This window comes from Alligator sinensis, unplaced genomic scaffold (genome assembly GCF_000455745.1).
Source record: "Alligator sinensis unplaced genomic scaffold, ASM45574v1 scaffold480_1, whole genome shotgun sequence".
NCBI lineage: Eukaryota > Metazoa > Chordata > Crocodylia > Alligatoridae > Alligator > Alligator sinensis.
The window spans coordinates 115,236-137,912 of record NW_005842462.1 but is presented as its reverse complement, the minus strand read 5'-3'; the positions used below and the strand labels follow the sequence as shown (position 1 = coordinate 137,912).

The 22,677-nt window shown below is 41.1% G+C and overlaps 1 protein-coding gene across 1 annotated transcript in view; it reads left to right on the top strand.

Moving 5' to 3' along the window:
• The window catches only part of LOC102376224 (piezo-type mechanosensitive ion channel component 2-like), a 518,739-nt gene that overhangs the window by 432,941 nt on the left and 63,121 nt on the right, over positions 1–22,677 (top strand). Inside the window, 7 exon segments of the mRNA XM_025212438.1 lie at positions 2,994–3,237; positions 4,439–4,535; positions 5,683–5,842; positions 13,907–13,996; positions 17,262–17,383; positions 18,560–18,631; positions 22,468–22,571. Coding sequence (XP_025068223.1) covers positions 2,994–3,237; positions 4,439–4,535; positions 5,683–5,842; positions 13,907–13,996; positions 17,262–17,383; positions 18,560–18,631; positions 22,468–22,571 — 889 coding nt within the window.

Here is a 22,677-nt window from a genome sequence, read left to right as displayed (position 1 = left end):
GCGATTGTCCTTTTCCTTCGCCCCCCCCCCCCCCCCCCCGTATCATCACAGACAAAACAACACATACAAACATTAACATATTTTTATTTTAAACAACACAGTTTAAAATAAATGAGAATCTTTCCTAATATACTAGAAATGCTACTGCCACTGCCAGGCAATCGTTTTTTAACTTTAGACATGTTTATAGCTTCATAGTTTCATAGTAGGTAGGGTCAGAAGGGACCTGAGCAGATCATCAAGTCCGACCCCCTGCCATGGGCAGGAGAGAATGCTGGGGTCAAACGACCCCAGCTAGGTGATTATCTAGCCTCCATTTAAAGACCCCCCAGGGTAGGAGCGACCACCACTGCCCTTGGAAGTTGGTTCCAGCTCCTAGCCACCCTGACAGTGAAGTAGTGCCTCCTGATGTCTAGCCTGAATCTACTCTCAGTCAACTTATGGCCGTTATTCCTTGTTACTCCTGGTAGTGCTCGGGGGAACAGGGACTCTCCCATTGCCTGCTGGTCCCCCTTGGCAAGTTTATAGATGGCTACCAGATCCCCTCTCAGCCTTCTCTTGTGGAGGCTGAATAGGTTCAGGTCCCGTAGCCTCTCCTTGTAGGGCCTGCCCTGCTGCCCCCTGATCATGCGAGTGGCACTCCTCTGGACCCCCTCGATGCTGTCCACATCCCTCCTGAAGTGCGGCGCCCAGAACTGGACGCCGTACTCCAACTGCGGCCTGACCAGTGTCACATAGAGGGGGAGGATCCCCTCCTTGGACCTGCTCATGATGCATCTGTGGATGCATGACAAGGTTCAGTTAGCCTTCTTGACCCATTGGTGGCCCATGTTCATCTTGGAATCAATAGTAACTCCAAGATCCTTTTCTGCCTCTGCACTGACCTTTTCTGGACTTTGTGCTTATATGGTAGTCCATACTTTGGATTATAAATGGCATGAATTTAAGACTCCCGAGTCTTGCTGTGTTTTACGCTGGAAAAAGTAACCTCACACGTTCTTCCAAAATGTTGTTCAAACTGGACTTCAAAGTCTAATAACACAACATCCTATCAGGTGTTTTTTTTTTCCTTTCTGTTCTTCCTCACGGGAATCTTTGGTATCAACTTGACATTTGAAAGTTCTTGGAGTTTGCTTGTAGCAAGCTGAGGATCAAATGATGTCCTCATGACTCCTCATCATTGTGATTTCATTTTCAAAGATGATGAGAGTAAGACGAAGCTTTCTGCATCACTGAGCCAGCACTACTGTGATATATATGGCTTGCAGCAAGAGCCATTACTGTATTACAGTTTGTACATGGATAAGCACCTTTCCCTGCATGCCAAGGAGATCTCAGCCATTTGAGTTAGGATGCTTACTACTTGAATTAGGATGCTCACTACTTTTGGTGTCTTACCTGCAATTCTGGTTCTATGACAGTATTATCTAAAAAGATTCTCACTTACCTTCCTGCCCTTGAGATATGAAGGGCATATGTTGGGAGCTTACATAGGTTTCAAGGGGTTTCTATGGGAATTTGTTACCTACAGAAACTAAACACACAAACAAACAGAAGCCCCAATCAAACCTTTGTACTCGCTATTTGAGGCATTTCTTTATATTACAATTGTATTTTCAGTTTTTTCATCTGTAGCTGTTCTCAGAAATGCTGATACATTTTGTCAGCAGCATGGGACAAGTTTTCTCAAACATTGCAAAGATAAAAATAATGTCAGGAAGCAAATCTTTTCCCTGCCATCCCACACATCAATAATTACTATGTAAAGGAACAGCAAAACTACAGTATGTTTTTCTGCAGAAACATAGAGGACACAATCTTCAAGAACATCCAGGGCCTCCTGGAGACCTCGTTTAGCTGACATCTCCCATTTACTTTTCTGCACGTTGCATGTAAACAATGTGTTTGTTCTTTATTACACAAAACCCAGCACCCCTGTAAAAAAATAGATAGGTAGGTGGGTAGATAGAGAAGATAGATTGCAAAGAAAGTAGCTGCTACAGACCTATTCCTTAAAAGAAATACAAAGAAGGGAGCCTTCTGTCTCCTGTCATCTGGTTTTTCCCTATGTGGAATTGTGACAGATAGCCTCTAAATATAAGCCAATAGACAGCTCTGAGAGGTTTTACACCTAGGAATATAGGGTGGCAAGGGTTTCTACAGGTTACAGGGTGTATTCCAATGAGCTCATTGCTGCTTATATGATTTGGAGCAGAAGGTGCGACTGTTTTTATCATGCTATCTCCCTTCATGATTTCCTGGTGCTGTAGCTTTCCAAGCCTGGGGCAGCAAAACTGTATACCAAAGAAAACTAAGATCTCATTAGTCTGACCATGCTTAGCTATATCCACTGTTGTTTATACAATCTGTTCTGCCTCTGAGATGATATGAAGTCAAGATTTTGAGGAATTGGAAAACACTTAATTGTTCCAGTTATGATTTAGGCTTATTTCTAAGATTTCAGACAACTGTAAAACACTCATATTTTGCAAAGGCATCTCCTTTTTATAATTGATCTACATTAAAGATATTTTTAGAAGCTGTCTTTGACAACTGGGCCTTTCACCAGATACAATTCCCTAGAAGTCATCAATAAATATAGAATTGGTAGCAGTGAGGTAATGTTGGTGGGTTTTTGGAAATAGATTTGCATTGTATTTACCCAGAATTTTTAAGAAATGAGCTCAAACAGACTTTTACTTGCACTGACATTGCCAAATAATATCACTCCATCATGAAGTTTCTGAAGAACATATTTTCCATCCGTTTATGACATGAAGTCTGATCAAGCAAAGTAATCATGCACCTGTGTGAGTAAATAGTCCCACTGAGCCCGGAATTTAACTTACAGAGGGAACCTAAAATGAAGTTAGGATGCCAGCCCATCTGAGGACCACACCAGTTTTGGGCAAAATGTGTAGCAATTTGATCAGGAAATAGTAATTTTCTTCCTCTTCTTTTTTTTTGTTTTTGCTTGTGTCTTTTTGTTTCAGATCCTACTTAGATATGTATAAAGTGATAATATTTAGTTACCTCTTCTGGTTTGTGCTTACTATAATCTTCATCACGGGGACTACAAGGATCAGCATATTCTGCATGGGTTACTTGGTGGCCTGTTTCTATTTCCTTCTCTTTGGTGGAGATCTATTATTGAAACCTATCAGAAGCATTCTACGTTACTGGGACTGGCTGATTGCATATAATGTCTTTGTGATTACAATGAAAAACATTCTTTCGGTAAGTGGCTGCTTTTTTAGTTCAGTACTGAATGCTTTCGCGGTTTAGCTGCAAGATCATGTAGTTCATTATTCACTCAGAAAAAGTCCTTTCTTTTGTGCTAATGGCCTGAAAGTTTTTATGTTCAATCCAGAAACTGAATTAAATCCAAAATTGACAATCCAAAACTGTCACATTTTTATTATAGGAAAATGTTTTACCTATTTTGCTCATCCCAGATGTCTGAAATTTCATGAGCAGTGAAACAATTTTCAAAAAGGAAAATTCTAATATTTTTTTAAAGCAATTTCTTCTTTGAAGTCTGTGGAAGTTTTATTTAAGTATGGACTTGCAAGGTTAGATGTACAACATTGTGTAACTTTTTAAGACTTTTAATTATAACCTCATTTTGGAGCCTAGTGCTAGAAGCAATCATTGTAAACAACATGATGTAGTCTGTGACATTAATAATGTGGAGGGTTGTGCAAAAATTGTAGAGTAGCTTCTAGTTTGCTTTTCCTCCTGGTCTACCTTTCAGATGAAAGCTTCAACATTTAATATTTTAAATATTCAATATTTACATATTAGGCTTCTTTGTATGAATGCTAAACCTGAATTTTGGAACAGTTTCCTGCAACACTTATTATGCCATCATGCTAAGAAAAAACAAATTATAAAATTTTATAATTGGCAAATTTACATGTATTTTTGGCAATTACTTCTTATCTTTGAACATTGTCACTACCAAATCAAAATGATGCATACATTTTGCTCTGTAAATTTATATATACCAGCATATTGAAACAAAATTGTCTGCATTTAGGAATGCTATTAATGTTTACTTACATACTTAATTTTATGCACATGCATTCAGTGGGGATTATGTCTGTGTGTACAGTCACATGTCTGTAACACCCTATCACCAATTTATAAAAGTTTGTTAACAATCAGTTTCTACCATACTCAAGACATATGTTCTCAGCAAAAAGCAGCAACAAAACTATGCATAGGAAATGTAAATAGTTATTCTTTGTTTTATAATTGATGTATCTTAATAACAAAGAAATGCATCTTTTTTAGTCTAGCTTTCATTGTATTTTAACTCATAAATTTGACCATGAAATGTAACCGACAACAACTACACTTGTAACAAATAGGCTTATTAACATTTGTAACCTTTATTTCTGATCTTTACATATCAGTATTTTTCTTTGCTTTTTAGATAGGAGCATGTGGCTACATTCACTCGTTAATCAACAATAGTTGCTGGTTGATTCAAGCATTTAGTCTGGCGTGTACAGTTAAAGGTTACAAGATGCGTAAGTACAATTAGCCATACTTCTACATGTTTTTTTTGTAAAAAAAGATTAAACTCCTTAGAAAAATGCAGCCAATTGTATTTTTCCCATTATAGATTTGATAGCTTAAAAATTAACTGCAGTCGGCAATTAGACTAGACTGATAGAATCCAGAAAATAGGGAGTAAAACTGAGTGGTATCCATTATATATACTTTTTAAAATGATCATTTGCCAAAACATAACATGCAGTCATATCTGAACTTACTACAGATTTCTTCTATCCATAGAACAGGAAATGACTTTATTAATGGTTTGCAAACATAATTTTCTATAAAGTAAGGTATTACTTTCTAGGAACTCTGCAATAAAGTTGTTATTTTCTGTTTGAAAAGCTATTTTCTGATCTAAAAAAGAATTATATTATTTGGGGAGGCGAAGGATATGCAAAGACACACATTCGTCTCATAAACTTCTGTATATTCATCCCATATTCCCTAAAACTTCTGCAAATCTGTATAGGACTTCCTCAGATTGCCCTGGGGGGAGACCAACAAAATCAGTCTCAAACAAGGACAGATATTTTTATTCAGGAAAGCTTTTGTGATTTCTAAATTTCTGTTGTGTACCAAAACTGATGTTTAAAAATTTGTCACAAATTGAAGTTCCCAAGGGACAAAATGTTAATGTTCATTGAAATAGTTTGTTTTTGAAAAATAAAATAATTCTAATCACTTCATATATGTTTCATATAAAATATTCTATATGTTATATATATTTCATACTATAAAATAAAACTGAAAAAGAATAAAATTAAAATTTAGAAGCTTCCATTCCAAAAATATTGTAGCAGAGCATTTAAAACTATAAAAACCCAGTGTTTATTGCAGAAATAATTTTTGTGAAAGCAAGCACATTTTAATAAAATATATTTGATGAATGAGTATTTTCTGACTGAAAATCATACCACTGAACAATTTCTGACTACCTCTAAAAATTACAGTAATCTTTGAATTAAAATATATATTTCACTTAGGACAAACGTTTCAAGACAAAAAGGATATCAGATATTATTTTACTGGACTAATTAAATATAATGGGGAATGTTGACACATTGAAGACAATTGTCTTTATTCTGGTCTCTCTCTTTTTTTTTTTTTTTTTTGCAGCTGAAGATGATTCAAAATGTAAATTGCCTAGTGGTGAAGCAGGAATTATCTGGGACAGTATTTGCTTTGCTTTCCTATTATTGCAAAGAAGAGTGTTCATGAGTTATTACTTCCTACATGTGGTTGCAGATATAAAAGCTTCACAGATCCTGGCATCAAGGTAACATTTGGTTTTAAAAAAAGCCCCCAAAATCCTGCTTTGAGAGAGAGAGAGAGAGCATGTGTGTGTGTGTGTGTGTGTGTGTGTTTTTACTTCATCTAGGCATACTGGGAGCAACTCAAGTCCACTGTCCAAGATTCCTGCGCCCAGACTATTGGGTTCACGACAGGACCAGGACTGGTTCAGCGCCAATGATGCTTATATCCACAATCTCCACGAGTGGAAGTGTGCACCCTTCGTCACCTGGCAAAGCCATCCACAAACTTGGTGAAAGACGGGCTGTGTACCACCAGCTGAAGGCTGAGGTTCAGTGATGCATCCATGACATAAAGAACATGTCTTCATGACTGGTGGGTGGAGAAGGCACACATGATCCAGGGCTATGCTGACCAGCATGACATGCATAAGTTCTTCCAGGCTACCAAGACAACCTACGGACCCTGCTCCATTGGACAAAACCCCCTCCGATCACAGGACAGCTCCCGGCTCCTCAAGGATGATGACACCATCCATCTGCATTGGAAGGAGCATTTCAAACTCCTCCTTAACTAGGAGTCCACTGTATCAGAGGAGACCCTCCAAGCCATCTCGCAACACCCTGTGGTGGATTCCCTTGGCGATCCACCAACCATCGGAGAGCTGAAACAGGCCATCCAACAGATCAAAACCAATAAAGCCTGAAGGCCAGATGGTATACCCACAGAGGTCTACCATCACGTGGCTTACATCACAACTCCACCAGCTTATCCTTCACCTTTGGGATGAAGAGGACATCCCTGGGGATCTCAACAACATGACTATCATGACCATCTACAAGAAAGGGAACAAATCTGACTGTGGGAACTACAGCAGGATTTCCCTTCTGTCCGTTGAGGGTAAGATCCTGGTCTGCATCCTCCTGAACCGCCTTCATCCTGTCGCCGAGGAGATCCTTCCGGAAACCCAGTGCGGCTTCCGACCATTCCGGGGCACTTTGGACGTGGTTTTTGTTGCCAGGCAAATCCAAGAAAAATGTCGGGAGCAAAATCAAGAACTGTTCTTCGCCTTCATTGACCTGACCAAGGCATTCAATTCCTTAAATCGCAAAGCTCTGTAGACCATCCTCCAATGCCTTGGCTTCCCACTGAAGTTTATCACCATGCGGGGGTTCTTGCATGATGATATGACTGTCACTGTCCTGAGTGGAAGGTCTGAAACTGATGCCTTCCACATCTGGACTGGGGTCAAACAAGGTTGCATGATCGCCCCCACCCTGTTCACCATCTACCTGACCTTCATCATCCACATCATCTGAGATGATCTACCATCTGGCATTAGTATCCAGTATCGACTGGACAGGAAGCTTTTCAATCTTGGGTGCTTCCAGGCAAAACCAAAACTCACTACCAAGGACATCCACGACCTTCAGTTTGTGGATGATTGCTACGTGATGGCTCACTCTGCACAGGATGTGCAAGCAACCTGAGATCTCTTCAAAGCTTCATGTAAGAGACTTGGCCTGTCCTTGAACATCAGCAAGATGAAGGTTTTCCACCAACCCTCCCCAGGCCAGCTGAATATTCCTCGCACTATCTACATAGATGGGGAGGCTCTGGAGTACGTGGAGGACTTTCTGTATCTTAGCGGCCACCTCTCTCAACAGGCTACCATTGATGAAGAAGTCCAGCACTGGGTCAACTGCCCCAGTGCCACCTTCTTCAAGCTGCAACAATGTGTCTTCGAAAATAGAGACCTTCAGAAGTCAACGAAGGTCCTGGTTTACATGCTGACCACCCTCCTCTACTGCAATGAAACTTGGACTATCTACCAATACCACATTAAGACCCTCAAAAGCTTTCACCAGTGGTGCTTGCATCAAATCCTGGGGATCAAGTGGAAGGATTGCCAGACCATTGTGAGCATCCTCCATGAAGGTGCATCCACCAGCATCGAAGCCTTGCTCTTGAGAAATCAACTCCAATTGACGGGCCACTGTGTCCATATATCTGAGAACCACCTTCCTTGCCAGATGCGCTTTTCCCATCAGCCAAAGGAAGCAGTATAAAGACACACTCAAGGTCACCCTCAAGTACAGAGGCATCAACACCAATGGCTGGGAGGAGCAAGCTACTTACCATTTAGTGCGGCGCCACCTTATCCACCAACGCGCGCACCACTTTGAGGCCCAATGACTCAATACTGAGGTGGACCAGTGGTGGCAGAGGAAGGAGGAGAATAACCTGGGGCTGTGAATGCCACTCCCCAGCGCAGCAACATGCCACCATTGCCGACGAATATGTATATCCAGAATCAGGCTTCTCAGTCACCTGAGGACCCATCAAACCTGACAGATATCACCCTCAACTTCAAGGGACTGCTGGTGATGTGTTTACTGATGCCAAAAAACCTAAGTTCCGTATCTGTTAACATAAATGTGACTATTGCACAATTCATGTTATATTAAAATTGCATATTAAAACCCAGCCTGACAGTTTACATGATAAAAACAAATTATCTGGACAAACAAATACAAAATTATACTCCATTATACTGCTAAATTTGTCCAAACTTACCAGTCACTTGACCAATCCTATACAGGGAGTCCTCAACTTACAACATTTCCAGTTATGTTTCACACTTACAACGTTTATAAATTGACACCCTGTTTCAACTTTATGATGTCAGTTTCAAATTTACAACGCTTGATCCAATGTGACACCACACCAGCGAACAAGTTCGCTGCTTTGCCCATCTTCCTGGAGAACATCTGTCCAAAATTCCTTGGACACTTTCTTTAAGAAAGCAGACAACACTCCAGAAAAACCTTCAGCCAAGACTTCTGAGAAGAACCCTTCAAAAAGTCCAACCAAGAGCCCTTCAAAAAGTCCAGCAAAGTCATCTCAAAGAAGTCCTTCCGAAATCAATATGATTGCTATTTACAATATAAATACATTAATATAGCTATGTTACTCATCTATAATTGAATGAGTACAAAATTCTGGGTTATTTTTTGGTGAAAATAGGGTATTGGACCTTGGTTCAGGAACCAATCCCCTATTTATAACATTGTTTCCTATAGGAAAATCAGTTCCAAGTTGCAACATTTCAACTTAAGACATGGAACCCATTGTGTTGTAAGTCCAAGGACTCCCTGTACATGCCTCCTATCCTTCATAAGTAGGGGTGCATTGATAGAGATTTTTTGGGATGATACTGATGGCTGGTTTTTAATGAGCCATATCGGCTGACACCAATCTGATTCTGATACGCAGCCAGGCAGCTTGGAGACCAGCATCGGGTTGGTAAGTCTGGTGTGGGGGAAGGGGTGGGGGGATGGAAGGGGCATAGTGGGGTGATTGAGGCCCTCACAATGAGGGAGGGAGTGGGGCAGGGGCAGGGCACAGCCGGGGTGAAATGGGGAGCAGCACAGAGCCATGAGGGGCTCATCCAGGTGCAGTGAGGGCAGCTCCCACCACTGCATGCATCTCAGGAGGGCATGGGGGGCGTGTGCCCCTGGATCTGCGCGCAAGTTGAGGGTGGGCTGCCACTGTGGGCTGGAGCCAGGGGCTGTACTGGGCTCTTCCTGGCTAGATGCTGGGCCAGGCTGCACTCAGGCTGGGTAGCAGTGGCCCTGGAAGGGGGATATGGGGGGGCCTGCAGCCACCCCAAAATTCAGCATAGCCCCCCACCATGACCGCCTCCCAGTGCTTCTGCCACCCGCCCCAAAAACAGCCCGGCCCAACCCCAGCCCACAGCAGCAGCCCACCCTTTCCCTGTACATGGATCCAGGGGCACAAGCCCCCATGCCATCCTGGGGTGCGTGGAGGGCGGGAGTCGCCCCCCCCATGTCCCCTGGACAAGCTGCTTGTGGCTCCGCCCCATGCCCCTCCCTGCCCTGGCTGTGCTGCGCCTGCCCCAGCCCCACTCCCTTCCTCATGATGCGGGCCTCAACCTGCCCCGCCATGCTTCTTCCCTCCTCCCACCCTTCCCCCACAACAGACTTACCAGCCAGATGCTGTTCTCCAAGCCACCAGGCTGTGGTCCTGGCCACGTGCATGCTGCAGCTGTGCTTGTGCACAGGGCATTTATTGGCCACATTATGAGCCACATCCAGCAACAAAAAAAGCTGTTTTCTGATACTGTCAATTTTCCCTATGTCGTTGCCAATCCAATATGGCACCTCTATTCATAAGGATCCCTACAACCTTGATGTGGCATTCAGCTTGTTCTGCATTTCAGCACATTGGACTATGAATTCAAAAGCTGTAATCTTTTGAAGGAAAACAGTCTGTTAGTCACCCTTCCTGTTTAAAATGGCGGGGACTCAAGCTCTCCTTAGCGATCACAATTACAGAAGTGTTCTGTGGAGAAAGAAACAATTCAAGGGTGACAGGGTATTGTTACCTTATGCTCTTGGACTTGAGCACACACTTGTAATTTTCTTGTGTCAACTTTGGTTTAGATGTAACAAACCAAATTCTTTTCAGAGAAATTCATGTACAAAACACATTTTTGTGTTTGTGTGCGAAGAATTGGCTCACATCTACTGAAAGGAAATCTTTAAGGGATTTCTTCCTTTAAAAGTGGAATTTTATTTGGCTGATTGGGTTAGATATAATTCACTCTCTCAGAGATGACCAAGAAAAAGGTGTATGTCCTATGAGACTGAAGCCTATGAGATTCTCTCTCTCTTAGGAAAAAACCTTCTCATGAGGAGGGTAGTAAAGCACTGGAAGAGGTTACCCAGAGAGGTTGTAGAATCTCCATCCTTGGAGGTTTTCAGGACCTGGTTAGACAAAGCCTTGACTCAGATGATATAGTTGGAGATGGTCCTGCTTTGAACAAGGGGTTGGACTAGGGCTAAGTACAGACAGTCAAAAAGTCTGAGGCTGAATCAATTCAATCCTTGCAAGTTAGTCTAAATGGCATAAATTGAACTCATAAGCAAATGAACCAAAATTCATTTTAATTTCAGAAATACAGCCACATACCTGCAGTGGCCCAGGCCAGAAGCCAGGGGATCGCTAGAACATGCCTCCCTGCTTGGCTGGAGCAGCTTGTGCCAAGCCTAGCCCACCCACCCTGTGAGGGGGAGGGCTTGAGGGAGAGGTGCAAAGCATTCTGGGATATGGAGGGGCTGAGAGTTACCTTGAATCTAGAGGTGATCTGGGATAGGAGTTCAATAAACCGATTTAACTTATATCAGTTAAGTCTGATACTACATCCATCCAGGTTTATCTTAAACCAGTTTTGGCCATTTTGAAAATGGTTTATGTGCACTGAACTTCTGTTATGTTACAGATCTGAACTGGTTTCTGATCACTTATGACCTCCTAATTTTCTGTGATTCTATTATTGTGCAGGAGTGAGTTTCACTGAATATGTTAAAAGAAGCTTATATGTGGCTCTGCAACTACCTCTGCTCCCTTTAAACTCTTCCATGCAATCTCAGCCAGTTCAGAACCGAGTTCTCTGTGGAGCATTATTTTTTCTGATTTTTAGTCATGTTTCATAGTGCTTAGGGTAGGAAGAGACCTAAACAGATCATCAGGTCTGACGCCCTGCCCCAGGCAGGAACAAGTGCTGGGATCATAACACCCCAGCCAAATATCTATCCAGCCTCCTCTTGAAGACACCCAAGGTAGGAGAGAGGACCACCTCCTTTGGGAGTCCATTCCAGAGCCTGGGAGCCCTAACCATAAAGTAATGCCTGCTGATGCCCAGCCTGAACCTTCTCTCTAACAATTTGTGGCCGTTATTCCTAGTAACCCCCAGTGATGCCGAGGGAACAGAGCCTCCCCCAATTTCCTCTGGTCCCTCCCTGGTGAGTTTGTAAATGGCCACCAGATCCCCTCTCAGCTGTCTCTTGTGGAGGCTGAATAGATTCAGGCACTTTAGCCTCTCTTTGTAGGGTCTGACCTGCTGCCCGCGGGTGGTGTCGCCTTAGTTGTGTGGGGAGGGGAATTAAAATAAAATAAATTCTAAAAACCTATAAATTTTGGCATTTGATTTGGGCTTTTTTATCATGGAAAATCAGAGTTCCCCCTGCCTCCTTGGCTCACCAGGACATGGTTCCAGCTGTGGCTGCCCCGCACCACTGCTTTGTGGTGCTGAGCAACCTTGATATGACAGTGCCCTGCCCATGCCATTGTCCCTCACTTCCAAACCACAGCTCTCTAGCCCTGATAGTGCACCTCACTCCAAACCCACAGCTGCCTGTCCCTGCCAGGGTCTCTCACTCCTGCCCCTCAGCCCCCCAGCCCTGCTGGTGCCCCTCACTCCCCACTCACAGCCCCCTGGCCCTTCCAGTGCCCTTCACTCCTGGCCCACAGCCCCACAGCCCTGCCAGTGCCCCTCACTCCCCACCCACAGCACCCCCAACCCTGCCAGGGCCCCTTAGCTTTCCCAGCATCCCACCCACTCCAGACACCAGGTAGGGAAGCAGTGGGGATGGAGGTGGGGAAAGAGCTGCAGCTGGGCAGGAGCACAGATTGTGGGGCTGAGGCTGGCAGCAGTGCAGAGCCCATGCCCAGGAGCATGGTGCTTGGGTGGGCAGATTGTGGGTGTGAGGGGGTGTGGGGATTCTCCCCACATTCCCCCTTTGGTGTGCAGCCTCCACAGGCAGCAGCAGCAGAAAGTGAAGGTGCTCAGAGTGCTCGTGTCCATGCAGGTGCTGGAGCCCAGTCGCACACAGCTCTGGCCAGCACTGCACATCACAACAAGGGGCACAGCCCAGCTGGTTGCCTCTATCTCCAGCACACCCCACTGTGCATGTGCAGCCCCCACACTCACATGCCACTGGAGGGAAGCCCCATGTGCTGGAGCTGGCTGCTTTCACTGCTCCCCACCACACAGGTCCCAGGACTCTGCTGGAAGTGGAGGCAAACACTGGCCCCTGCTCCCCCGCAGAGTCCTGGGACCTGTGCAGCAGGGAGCACTGAAGGCAGCTAGCTCCAGTATGTGGGGCTTCCCTCCTGTGGCATGCGAATGTGGGGGCTGTACGTGCATGGCAGAGAGTGCCAGTAATAGAAGCAGCCCATCCCAGCTGCACATCTCACTGCAATGTCCAACACTGGCTAGAGCCACACACCTCCGGGCAGCAGTGCCTGCACTAGACATGAGCACCCCAAGTGCCCCCACCTGCTGCTGTGCCATGGGGGGAGTGTGGGGAGATCCACATACCCCCCCACCTCCGTCACACCCCACAAATGCCTACATCCCACATGCCCCCCACATATAACCTATGCCCCCCACACACACAGCCACAACCCCTCACAAACTCCCATACACATACATCTCCACACCCCAGTGTGGACACCCACACCCATCCCCAAGCCCTCCCCACGTAGTATACAGAACTAAAAATGTATTTTTGCATTATTATGCAATCACCTGTACATACAGTATGCAAACATAAATCATGACAAAAATATATTTTTTATAAGAAAATTAAAATATGTTACAGTAGGTGTTTGATTTTTAGTGTATGATTTGGGCTTTTTCTGGTTCTAAACTGGCAACCCTCCACTCCCTCCCAAGAGTATTTCAGGGGGCCAAGGTGAGGGACTTCTGGTGGCAAAGGTCAGGGGTTAGGAGCAGGACTTCTGGTCCCAAGATATCTAACTCAGGGCAGGGCAATTGTCAAGGGGTGGGGCTACTTCTGCGGCCCTCAAAATCTCACCAAACCTCATTAAGCAGCCTTCCACCTGAAATAATTGCCCACTCCTGTACTATGGCAAGAAGAGCTGAACTTAATAGCTGGCCCCTTGGCTCAATACTACTGTGCAAGAAATTCTTACTCCGGCTTTGAGCTCATTTTGAGTTTGAATCCTTGAGGTCTTTGAATTCAAGTCCCTGAATAATAACTGCAGTAACTATGCATCCTACACTCATGTAATGATTGCCAGAAAACAAATTACTTGCTATTCTGTGATTGCTTCTCATTTCTTTACTGATCTTGTGATGGTGATTTTTGTCACAGATGTATGTACATATAAGCATTTTATGAAGTAAACTTCTCTCTGCATTTTTACTTGCTTTACTGGAACACATAATAACATTATGTTTCCCCCATTTCTTCTGTAGAGGTGCTGAACTTTTCCAGGCCACAATTGTCAAAGCTGTCAAGGCCAGAATTGAAGAAGAGAAAAAATCAATGGACCAACTGAAGAGACAGTATGGAATCTCTTTCTCTTTTCTTCTTAATATTTCACTGATCATTGATATTTCATTTGCATTCATCTAACTCTCTAGAACACTGATTCTCAAGCTTTCTAGATCCCTTTAACCCACCATAACAACTGCAGTTGTCCATATGGCCTCCAGAACTGGCAGTAGTATAATCAGAACTGGAAGTAGCGTGGTAGAGTATCTTAGTGTAGTACAAAATGTGCCATTCAGGTTTATCTTAACTATCTTTTTATACTGTACCTCCCAAACTGGAAGCTATACAGTTTTGTTCATGTGTCATTGCACCTGGCACAACTAGCCTGCCATCAGTGATGCACAAGGACAACTACACTGCTTCCCATTCAGAACAGAGTACTTTGAGCATGGCATATTTACACAAGACTGCCCATGCTCAGCTGACTACCTTCCTCTGTCCAACCTTCAGCAACATATGATACGTCTGTGTATGATACGTCTGTGGACCACCAGTGGGTCATGGGCCATGGACTGAGAAACACTGCTCTAGATTACCTTTTCCTACTTTTGTCTACATCCCTGTGTGTTGTTTCAAGTGTTTTCATGTTAGCGTGTTTCCAAAAAATGAGTTCATGATTATAGAAATAATATATTTTATGCTAAGAGATCTCTTTATTGCATTACTCTGCAGCTGCAGAATCCATCCTCAGCTATGGAATTGTGCTCCAGAATTTACACTTTCATGTAAAATTATCCCTTTAGGTACAGAGGTGACTGGTGCCTCCTGAGACTGGGGAGGCACAATTTGTGTGCAGCCTGGTGGTGGGCCAAAAGCCCCATACCCACTCCTATACTTCTGTGCCACAGCTTAGTGCCTCTCCCCACCGCACCCTAACACACCACCAGTGCACACAGCAAAAAACTGCCCCAGCCTGAGTAGTGCAGAGTCGGGGGCCAATCTCAGGGGAGGCATGTGCCCCCCCTCATACCCTGCCTACCAGTCACCTGTGTCTAGTCATAAAGATTGTATAGTTAGTGAACCTTATGAATATGAACCAAATATAAGCCAAGGCAGTATTGACATCCTAAATCTGCAGAAAGCCAGAAACCTCTGCTATAATTAGCTGTTTTCTATAAATAAAGACAGCAAGTATAAATCTCTCTACTCATTGCTATATTTTTTTAACTTGTTAATGTAATGAAGAAAACTTAAATACTAACATTTTTGGCTATTTCATAGCTCATAATTTTCGCTAATCCAACAGCATGAGCTATATCTTTAAGAGACTCTCTAGGTTTTTAAATTTTGTTTTTTCTGTATAAGATGCATTGTTTTCTTTTGCTTTGCATTTTTCTATTTTGTGTGATACAAGTTCAAGTAATATACAACAAGAGGGAAATATTGTGCCCCTCATTTTCTTTCTATTTTTTTTGTTTGTTTTTTTGGTTAATCACTGCCTTGTTCTGTCTCTTCCCATCTCCCAGAAAATTAGGAAAGGGATAAATACTCAAATGCAAAATCCCTTTATGATACTAATGAGGGGGTAGCCAAGCTTTAAGCAGGAAAGTTCATGTTAGCCAAGTTTTGCCGGAGGCACTGGTTGAACAGGCTACCAAATGAGATGCAGGGTACAGGATAAAAACCAAAAACTTCAGGAATAGTCAGAGAAGGGGTTAGTCAGAAAAGCTCAGATTCACAGCTGTTTCGTGAACAAAAAATTCACTGTGAACTGAAAGCACTGAGTAAAATCCTGGCACCACTTAAATCAATGGCAAAACTCATATGAATTTCAGGTTTTTTATTCTGGTTGTCTTTATTCATAGTAGGTAGCACTTACTATATTGGAATTATTTGTTTTGTTTGTAATTCTCTTTTCTCATTGAGGATTATTCTTTTCTATGTCCTTGACTGAATTGCTTTTTCCAGCCCAACTCATCTAAAGAACCTTTTTCTTTATAAAGATAACCCAGTCACTCAGTTTCTGTTACATCCAGCTAATGTACTTTTTTTCTTAATCCCCAACTGCCTTCAGTGCCTCCCCAAGTGCCAGAAGCCCTAACTGTTTCCTCCTCAGCTGTCAAAGCCTCAGTTGCCCTTCCCTTGACCTGTTCCCAACAGTCTCCTCCACACCTGCCTAATTGAGGTAATTACAAAACTTCCCCCTCTGGCCACTCTTCCCACATAAATCTTTTCTATGAGGCATATGTGCTGTGGATGGTTCTGCGCTGCACTTGTATGAACTGCAGCTTGTATGAACAGCCAAGAAAGATATGCCTGTCCTGGAATTCATCATGGTTTGTTAATTCTGCAAAGACATGTTTAAGGTCAAGGTGCTGATATTACTTTATAATAATAACAACAACAACATAAATAGTATAAAAAAATCATGACTTTAAGTTTCAGGTATGTCAGACTTCAACAAAAGCAAAGTCAATGTGTGCTTGTTTTATTGTATTCAGTAATGCACATCAATACTTCATACTGTTTAGGGTAGATAGGATGCAAAAAACTGTCAACACAGCAGGAAATGTAGAACAACTAAGTCAGCTTGATTGACTGAGAGAAACTCCAGTGGTACTTCAACACTAGGACAAGAAATCTGATCATTCATTGGAATATAATAAAAATGTCCAGATGAATATATATGGTAGCTGTAGAACTGGAATATAACTTTGTATCTTACAAATGGCCAGATTTATCATATGAAAAGTATAATGATAAAAATATGATACATATAGGTCACTACAATTTTTAATCCTGTCAATTCTAAACTGGTCACTTAAGATGTAATTTCTTCTTATTATTGTTGTTTTATAAAATGTGGGTATTTGAGAGTCTGATACAAAAACTTAGGGGCCTGCCAAAAATTATTGTTGACTTCACTGGACTTTTGATTAACCCCTTTCTGGAAATCAGATTGTTCCATAAGTCCACAAGAAGAGTCAACATACCCACTTCCCCCAGCCTTTGTATGCCATTGTTACAACTGGACAAAACTGAAGTCCTTTCACTTCTGCAGAACCTTCAGTGCATAGGAGGAAGTATGTGACACGTTTGTCGGGCTGCAGAGCTACATGCATTCCTGCTGAGTTGGGGGCAAACTTCAGAAGCAATTCTTTAGGATCTAGGTTCCCTTCAGTAGTCCTGATCTATGTGTTTATAAGGATGTATACATATGTGTGTGTGTATGTATGCACATGAGTGTACATGCATGTAAAAATCTAAAAAGCTATGCTTCCTTGTGGTTCCAAAAAAGTCAAGGACAGGGTATGACAGTGTTATTCTCTTTGCTAGGATGGACCGCATCAAAGCCAGGCAACAGAAATATAAAAAGGGTAAAGAAAGAATGCTGAGTATGAATCAAGAATCAATAGAAGGTCAAGACATTCAAAAAGTTTCTGAAGAAGATGATGAAGGTACCCCTAATTGTTACTGTGTCATCAATGTATTAGAAGTCAGAGCTCAGTGATAAGAACTTTGTAGGGCTAGTGTTTATTGCGTGTTGCTCAAGTATGAAAGTGCACTGTACAATCATAATAAAACATTGACTCGACAAGTATTGTTAGTGGAATCTCACCATGTAGCTTGATTCAACTAAACAAGTATCTGGTTTTTGTACTACAGGAAGCTTTTGAGAAAATGATTTCTTTGATGTAAACAGGCATGCTTTTTGTTCTCAACAAGGAGCTGAATAACAGCGATTTGTTTGAGAAATGGCTGTTTGAAACACTACAACAGACAGAGATTTACATTTTCCCAGGCACCTGTTCTTGGCTGCTGTAAATTTTTTTAAACCATTGAAATACATGCATTTTTAAATGTTATTCAAAGTACCATAATAGATAAAATATTCTTGACAATAAAATAGATAAAGTCATCTTGAACTACCATAGTTTTCAAGGGGACCTGATTTAGGATGAAAGTCACTGGATTAAAAATAATTGGGGGAGGGATTTTTGGGGGGCATGTATGTTTATTTTTCATGGAATGAACAAGTAATAACACGGTTTTTGCAGTTTGCAGCAACTGATGTTATATTCTCCAGATATCAGTTTTCATTAATCACTGATTAAATTAAATTTCCAAATATTTTTATGGCATTTACAAATGAATGCTGGGTAGACAATAAAATTATAACAAGTGATGAAATATAACTGGCTACTGTAACCTCTTCTTGTTTGATTATTTTTTATCACTTTCATGGAAAATCCATGAAAACCTTGAGTATGTAATAAATGTCTGAATGCTAATAATTTATTTTAAATACACATCAAAATATGCCAGGTTTTAAAGGAGGTATTTTTGAAATTGCAGATAAGTATAACATTTAAGTCTAAATATTTAAAAATCAACACTGTAAACTTCTATACTATATTTGTACTGAAATACTATTTTAATTATTGTTAGTGTGTTAGCATTTTGTGCTAACTCTTAATACACAGATATTTTTTTCTGAATATGTTTAGAAAACCTAGCATCTGACATGATTTTGCAGTTTAGATCTATTAAGAAAGATAACAAGTGATTAAACAAAGTGTAAGAAACATGTCTCTCATTCTGTAAAATTAATATATGGCCATATTTTATTTTAGGAGAAGCAGACAAAGAGAAAGCCAAGGGCAAAAAAAAGCTGTGGTGGCGGCCTTGGGTTGATCATGCTTCCAGTAGGTTTTCCTAATCATTTTACAAATACATGGATTTAACCCTTATATCCTTGACCAGAATGAAGGCATTCCCATGGCCTGTTTGTTTTATGCATGGTTTTATGATTGTGACTTGATAGAATACTTGATTGTATGAATCCAGTACTTCAGCTTTGAACTGTAAGGGACCCAATTAATAGTACTGTGCATTTGCACATAACATGGATCTAGACACTTCCAAGAGTTTGCAATGCTGTCAGGTCAGACAAAACCAGGAAGCAAAATAATCTTTCACAGATACAGTCAGGCATTGTATTATAAAGGGTATCAGCTATTTGTCAAATATTAGAAAAATATCTATTTTTTCAGTGTATAGCACTGATTAGAATGCAAGATTAAAATTAAATCTTTGAAAAACTTTTAAATGATCACTTTATATCCCTAAAGTTGCTTATTAGACACGACAATCAAATTTCACATTCCATGTGTCTAATTCTCTGTATTTTACTCAGTATTTTACAACATAGTGAACGTTTATTTTTATCAAGTCACAAGTAAACTGTGCCTATATCTTTCTTTTTCTAAAGGGCATAATGCTACTTTAGAGAGACCTATCCTTTTTCAAAAGTTTTGTGAGAAAAGCTCATTGTTGTTCTAGTTTAATTTAAAATAACAGTAAGGAAATAAGTCCCAAGTACAATTAGAATTTTTTTTTTCCATTTCAATTTCAGGCTACAGTCATTTGGGAAGGAATTGGATATGGTCTCTTGTTACTCCTTATACCATTTTTTTAGTAAACAGAACTGCCCAGAGAGAGGCATTTGACTTTGGCTCTTTCCAATTTATTTCACCCTCATTATATAATGTTCTTAGGGAACAACGTTCATTTTGGTATTTAAACAGTGAGCATTATTTAAATTATTTATTGCAATAATGCAAAAACTTGTGGAAAGCATCACATAGCACTGATGACCTTCTTTCGAGTTTCCTACCACGTTCATAGGGAAAAAGGGTTTACCCAGAAGAAATAAGCAGTGTAGAACTTACTGAGTGAATGTTCATAGACTCAGAAAGTGAATAGACACAGAAAACCTTTTCTTCTCTCTTATAGGTATACCATTTTGAAATGCTCCATAATATTTTTGTGGCATCTTTTTGTAGAAAGCTAAAGATATTTCTGAAGGAAAATGTGAAAAAAACCCTTCATTTTGTAAAAAGTATTGGTTTGTGTTTGTTGGTTGCGTTTATACCGGTAGGGAACTGAGTTACTGGAGTTTGATGTGCTAGCCAGTTAAGTCAGTTCTGATGTTTGCTACTTTGAACTATTTTGCCTTTTTATTTCTTTTGTTTCTTTTATTTTCTTTAGTTTCAGTTGTTTTGCACTTAAATATATTTTGAAATTACAATATATTTATGTTTTGGATTTGATCCCACTGTGAGAAGAGTGTGGGAAACATTCATGAGATTTTTTGCATTGGCGCCTCTCCCATATAGTTCCTTCATTGGAAACAGGGCTCCTCCTGTCCTTTGGAACAGGCCTTTGAACCCCCACGAAAATCAGCAAGAATCAGAGTCAACAGGAATCCCTTACATAGAAGCTCTCTGCTTGTAATAATTCTGCTCTGATGAAGAGGTTCAGGCAGAGCTCTTGGTGCTTAGATCCGTGTACCTGCCAGCTCCCTCCTCCTTCAAAGATACCCAGATTAGAAGAGAGTTCACTATGAGTTTCAAGAAAAAGAGGAATGCTGCCTTAAAGCTTACTTCCACCATGAGAAGGGGGAGGATTTGTGAGTAGATTCAGTGTGGCCAGGATTTCAGTAAGCCTCTTAGATGGCTGACTTCGCACCCTGTTCCATTCCGATGTGTATCTGTGAAAGTGCATTATTGCTGTTCAATCATACCTTCCTTTCTGCTTATTTTGTAGCATTGTTAGGGGACTGTATTGTTAAGTTATAGTGTCCCTTCAGAAATAGTGGAATGAAAAGCTTGGAGATAGACTGTCAGTCTACACGTGTGATTGTAGAGCATTCATGGGGCTCTGACGGCATTTAGATACCACTATAGTACAAATACATGGCAATAGATTATACTGTTCAGTGTCCAAGATACAGTAGACCTCATCCTGCTGATCTTTTGTAGAGATAACTTCCATTGGCAACAATTGGAAATTTTCCTGAAGAAGAACTGTAGATTAGAGGCCTTTCAAGTATAAACATTTCTGCGAGTTTTCAGGGTTTTTTAAGTATATTTGCTGTGGATATTCTTAGAGGGGCATATGTGGAATATTTTAAACTTATTCGAAAGTTTTTCTCTTGTTAGATTTTTTTTATCTTTAATCAGATACATTCAGGTGGATTATTAGGGCAATTCTACATTTACTCTGGGCCATGTCTCTGGATGCTGCCATGAATCTTAACCTAACCACTTGCTTCTGCTCCATGCATGGCTGAAAGTGAGGCAACAGAGCCACCACCTTAACATGATGTTGAGTGCACTGAGCATGTTCTGAAGTCCTGTATCTTGGGTCAGCTTCTTGGCTCTCACACAGCACTGTTCTAAGGTCATGGCATTGCCTTATTTTCAGGATTCGATGGGAGCAATTGTGTGGGGCATGTTTCATGTTGGCTCTCCTAGGTGTGGTATGTAAACAATGTGAACATAGCCTGAAGTCCACACAGGGTTGCACTGATGTAACAAGGGGGTTGCAGAGGCACAGATGCCCATGCAGATAGACACAGTTGCCTTTATTTTAATGTAATTTTACACTGGACACCTTGCGTAGTCATCGTGTTTTTGGACAGAGTATTGGCAACTTCTACCTCAGGCATAAGCTGAAGCTTTCCATGGGATTAGTAGCATTCAGATGATCAGAAAGAAATATATAGAATGCAAGGTATGATTGAATAGGATTGAAGCTATTGTTATTTTTCCAAAAGTCTTATAATGAGGGTTAAACATACAGTTTTTATATAAATTTGTACTGCTCATATGTCCTTACTAAGTGACATTTAGTCCTTTAAATCTTTTAGCTTACATGCAGACATTACTTTACCAGTCTTCACTGCCAAATGTAATGTTGTGACTTTGATTTTTCTCTTGCTCTTTGCCTAAGTTTTTATTTTTTCCCTTGTTCGTTCATGTAGGCCTGTTATCTTTTAAGAAACAAAAACATTGCTTCTGTTCAAGGATATAAGGCCCAGTTCATTTACTCTGCATCTCTAATGTATCAAGGTTTCAGATTCTTTCTGAAACCATGGGCAAAAAATTAACCTCATTTGTGATCATGTTTAATAATATTCAAATGATTCATTTTAAACAAGCCAAGGTTTTCCATTACCTCATCAAAGTTTGAAAGCTGGGGGAAAAACAGTTAATACAATCCTATTGTGTAGCTTAAATGATGCTTCAGCCCTTAAACCATGTTTCTCTCTTTTTTGTCCAGTGGTACAGCTTATATACTGCCATTTAGTTCCCTGCTGGACTTTTCTTATTATTATCAATCCTGGATATGTTAGGTTTAACTATCTGTCAAAAATTCCTCTAAAATTTTAACATAACAACTTTCTCTAATTCAAGCTTTTTCTTTACATTTTGCCAGCCCATTTTCTTCTGGTAGTGATGATTTATAAACTATAATGCACACTTTTTCTAGTTTTCATCCTGCCCCTGTCATGTATGCTAATACTAAATAATCTGTCTGACACAGAGTCCTCTTTATCTCTTGTTTCTTCTCTGTTTCACCATCTCCTGCTCATGATCTCTTTAATAACTGGATGCTTGTTTATACAACTTTGGGGCAATTCAGAATAAAAGCTGCTATTTTTTCAAAAAATAAGCAGATATTTTATTTCACTTAGTGGTCAGAAGTGGAGATTATTATTTGTTTGAGACGGATAGTGAAGAAGAGGAGGAAGAGGAAAAAAAGGAAGAGGAAGAACCTCGGAAAAAATCCGCATTCCAGGTACAGTACTGAAGGTGTATATTCAAAGCCAATCCAGTTATGTGGTTGGCACTTGAGCTTGCTCCTGCAGAGAGAAATTGAGGCAATGTCTAAGCTTCTCATGACA